Genomic DNA, 5,000 nt, shown 5'->3' on the forward strand with positions numbered 1-5,000 from the left:
AAAAAAAAAAATAAGCATGAGCTTTTATATTGCATGGGGCAGCGTGGCTCAGATGTACGGTCTTTGCTTCGTATCCAAAAGATAACTAGTTCGACCACCTGCCTGCACTGCGGCTGGCGCCTGGGTTATTCCAGTCTTCCCTTGGAATAAACCCTAAAGACAAAGTTCCCCATGGGGATGAATAAAGGGAATTTCATTTATTTTATTTATTACTATTATATAGATAGCGCATAATCCACTAAATGTGCTCAAAGCGCTTTTCAAGTAGTCACTAGTGAACAAGAACACTTAACATTTTGGACCATACATGACGCCAATAAGACGATATTACATTATTTGCCGACAAAGACAACGGTGTTATGGGCAAGGTATTCATTTTACATCTGAGTAATATGAGACAATGCGAGTAAAGAGGCTTTTCCAAGGACTCAATAAATATTTCCACTCGGACTCGAACCCAGGACCCGACCCTTCAATCCGATAGGGAATGTCATACAACTAGACCACATAGCCGCACAACATTAGAATTACTCAAATTTGTTCATTGTTAACTAGAAAAAAGTGGAAACTGATTTTTGATGGCTCAAAAGATTCTTTGCGATATATATATATATATATATATATATATATATATATATATATATATATATATATGTGTGTGTGTGTGTGTGTGTTAATTTCCACAATAAAGTATTATAATAAATAACAAAAATGAGTGCCTATTCATAAACCCTTTATTTCTCTGCAAATATTTCGCATTCTCCTTAAGTGTTTATTTTTTAAAAACATCACACTAATGTTACTTTAGGTTTATATGATGTTTATATATTTAAAAAAAAAACAATTAAACTAATATTAATTTCGATGAAGTAAAATAAACGTAAATCAAATTTCACCTACTTTACGTAATGTGTTTATTTTATGTGTAATATAAACATGAAACTAATCTTACTTTATGTATTGTATTAATGTAAAATAAACATAAATAAAATCTTACTTTACATAATGTGTTTACGTAAAATAAACATGAAACTAATCTCACTTTACATGACGTTAAAAAAATATACATCAAAATTATTTCATACTAGATATAAAAGAAAGATTAAACAAATATCACGTAACATAATGTTTATAAAGAAAAAAAAATAATGCAACTAGTCATAACATTAAACATGTATTCAATCTAACTCTGAAAATGTTAATAAGAAATAATTATGAATCAAAAATTCTAATTACATAATGTTTCTAAAAAATAATGACTACGAAACAAATTTTAAAAAATAAGAAGATTGTTTGATGTAATTGGGGGTTCACAGCGTAAAAAGCGTACCCTTGTGAGAAATATAGGTAAGTAGGGATATCTAGCCGTAAACAAACGTAGGCGACGGTGACCACAGCAAGGATGGCCATTCCTACGTCCGCTCTGCCCTTCTCCCAGGCTTAACCTGTCCATATAAAACCCTACGGGAACTCTCGATCTCTCACCCACTCTCACTCTCATTCTTGCTAGATATCGCCCAATTCATCATAGACCTAAAGAGGGTAAGCTATATTTTTATACTTTAATCGTATGATATCTAGCTTTAGCTTTGTAATTCCGTGATCACCGACCATCTGGACCCATCCTAGCTATGGAGTCCTACAGCCAGAATAACGAGTTCTGGCAACTACGGTAGTTGTTACAGGTTTTAACATTGTCCCAACTATCGGGTGCCTCTGTGGTGTAATGGAAGCACGCCTTTCCGGTAATCAGAAGGTCTGAGGTTCGATCCCCAGTCGAAGTTGACTGATTTTTTGGGATGCTTTTGTTTTCTTTTGTTACCCATTCTTGTTCTGTCTGGCATCTTTCATAAACACTTGTTCAGATTTTTATCTATGAAACAAATCTTACTTCATCGTGTTCCGTTCCTGTTGGTTGATTTTGTTTGTCAGCTGGCTACTGCTTATCATTATTCGGATGACCACTGCCAGGATAACCGTGTTTATCTGAAGAAGAAGAAGACGACGAAGAAGAAAGTAAACAACAGAATCGATGCTAATGCGTTTATGTAAAATACTCACAACATCCGTCATCCGGGGATAACATACTAAGATACAAAACTGTGAATGGATGCAAAAATGAACTTTAAAAGTCTGATTGATATACTATTATAGTGAGATTTAGTCACAAAACAAAAGCAATAACAAAGAGTTCAGTGACATCAATCCTGTTTTGTCTATAGATGGCATGAAGATGACGTCACTCAGATCTTCACAAGGGGTCCCTGACCAACAGCAACACGTAGACTATGTAGAATGTAATATGTAATATATAGAACGAGACATGACGCCTGTTAGGCGATATTACATTTTTTTCCGACAGAGACAACGCTCATTTTACACTTGAGTACAGTGAGAGAATGTGAGTAAAGAGCCTTTTCCATGGAATCAGCCATGCGCCGAGAGAGGCTCGAACCCAGGACCTTCCGATCCGAAAGCGAGTGTCATATCACAAGACCACATAGCCAAACATAGCCAAAGATAATTAATCTCCAAATCGCTCACTTTCGATAATAAATGGTAATACATACAATTCATTCTAGTTGACAACAGAAATTTGTTTGGTTGATTATCTTCATTCCTACATGGGACACATAGGCAATGACATTTTAAAATACCGTGCAGAAGGAAGTAATTTATATTTTCTTCTTATCTCCACAAGACTTACAAGAATCACCAATCCAACAGCAGGAACGAAACAGACTAGAAGTAACTCATGATCCAGCCAACATCTAGAAATAAAGGTGAATAAATGGGTGAATATACCAAATATTTTCAACAAAAACATAATGACAATACTGTCGTACTCTGGAAAAAACCCATATTTTACAATTTGGTCAGAAAACTCGTCCTTCAAATATCGATCGATTTAAATGCCCTTCATCTTGGCAAAAACTCTCAAACCTGGGACTTCGCGAAGTCCCGATCGATATTTGAAGGATGAGTTTTCTGGCCAAGTTGTTAAATATGGGTTTTTTCCACAGTAAGGAAAGAAAAATCCCTTAGGTGTCATTATGAAATAATGAGCTAGACTTTGAATTTAAAAAATATTTATTAATTTTACATCTGAGTACGGGGAGAGAATGCAAGTAAAGAGCCTGTTCCATGGACTGTACTATGCGCTGAGCGAGGCTCGAACCCAGGACCTTCCGATCCGAAAGTAGTGTCATACACAAAGCCGCACTTAAGTCTCTACATATAAGATCTTAAAAAATATAAAAGCGCTCTTTGTAAACAAAAAAAGTCGAAGAAAAACAAATTAAAACAAAAACCTACGCTTTCACTGGAGATAAAAAAAAAGGAATTAAAATAATTAATAGTAATCAATTCAATTTCTTTACAACTAGTTTTGAATAGATAACGAAAGTGTGATAAATAAATACTGGTTCAAATCTCCCTTGAAGTATAAAACCAGTCTTCCTGAAGACTGTACACATAACACGTGGAACCGATCGTCTGGTTTCAGAGTGATGGCATCTTATTTCTTAATAAATGTATGCTGGTCGTCAATAAAGCTCATCAATCCTCGCTCTTTTAAGTTCCGTAATCCTAAACAATATGCCTGTACATTGTGCTCCAAAAGTATCTCTGCCATCTCAGGATTAATTAAATATGTCATCTATCCATTGTTTATTCATTGTCCATAGGACTGGTTACACACGTTCCAGTAGTTTTGAACTGGAATATAGGAGATTGTGATGACACGATTTCTCTGCCCAATTACACTGAGATGTACACTAAGTGATACACTTAGTATCACATGGCGTATATAAATTCATATTTTATTTAATGAGCTTTTATATGGCGCAATATCCACTAAACGTGCTCAACGCCCTTTCCAAGGGGTCCCTGGCCAACAGCAACATTTAACATTTAGGACGGGACATGACGCCTATAAGGCGATATTACAATCTTTTTCGGACAGAGACGACGCTGTTAACGGCAAGGTACTCATTTTACACCTGAGTACGGTGAGAGAAGCTGAGTAAAGATCCTTCTCCAAGGACTAAATAAACTATGCGCCAAGTGGGCTCGAACCCAGGACCTTCCTATCCGAAAACGAGTGTCATACCACAAGACCACCTAGCCGCACATATATAATGTAGCACTTACATCTTAGCGGTCCCATATCGGTCATAGAAAGCGCCCACAGATATCCCGACCACAACCAAAGGCACTCCTAAAATTGGAAGAAAATTGAAATTTACTAACACTTGGTGTAACACAATGCTTTGGGATGGGTGATTTTTATCCTCGTTTACTCTTGGAAATTCCAACATAAATAGGCCATCCACTTTCTATTTTATTTAACTAATTTCTATAGATAATTAAAGTTCTAGAAGATTTGAATTCTGCGAACGTTGCCGTCATTTATCAAGAGTAATAGAAACGAACTGAGAAGTCACAGATATATATTAGTTTAACTTATTGTTATGTAGAAATACATAATTAATATTCAAAGACAAAATAATGAATCTTTTAGAATACTATTACAAACTTTTAAGTAATTTTCCGTACTGATATAGAGCGAAACGCCCTTGTGTACTTCAATTATTCCATATCAAGGATTGTTTTCTTTGTTTTTAAGAATTTTACGGCACAAGTTTGTATCATGGATTCAAATAATTAGAGTCCCGTTAGCTCAGTCAGTAGAGCACTCGCTACACATGCAAAGGGACCGGTATCGATTCCATCAGGGAATGGGTAGCTAGTTCTAGTAGTAGATCTGGTGGAAAGTACTCGTACCATTAACTATCCTTCTATCCAAAGGATTGCAGGCAATTGATAGTGTTTATTTAATAGTATAGAAACCGACATAAAGTCTGGCTCCATGGGCCCTAGGCTTTGAAGGACTACTTATTTATTTGGTTTAGTGTGACTACCTTTCGCCCTATCAATATTTGATTTAGCAGTTAACTGCTGAAATCTGGAACAGGGTTAATTTAATAATTTAACCAGAA

At 35.6% G+C, this 5,000-nt stretch overlaps 1 protein-coding gene across 1 annotated transcript in view; it reads right to left on the reverse strand.

The window, feature by feature from the left end:
- The window catches only part of LOC144971774 (adhesion G protein-coupled receptor L3-like), a 60,497-nt gene that overhangs the window by 6,175 nt on the left and 49,322 nt on the right, over window positions 1-5,000 (reverse strand). The window contains exons 19-21 of the mRNA XM_078912846.1: window positions 4,153-4,219; window positions 2,708-2,771; window positions 1,892-1,986 (exon numbers count right to left, since the gene is read on the reverse strand). Of these exons, the coding sequence (XP_078768972.1) occupies window positions 1,892-1,986; window positions 2,708-2,771; window positions 4,153-4,219 (226 nt within the window). The remainder of the gene's footprint in view (window positions 1-1,891; window positions 1,987-2,707; window positions 2,772-4,152; window positions 4,220-5,000) is intronic.

This window comes from Berghia stephanieae, chromosome 4 (assembly GCF_034508935.2).
Source record: "Berghia stephanieae isolate SIO BIC M18660-M18661 chromosome 4, UCSD_Bste_1.3, whole genome shotgun sequence".
NCBI classification, from domain to species: domain Eukaryota; kingdom Metazoa; phylum Mollusca; class Gastropoda; order Nudibranchia; family Aeolidiidae; genus Berghia; species Berghia stephanieae.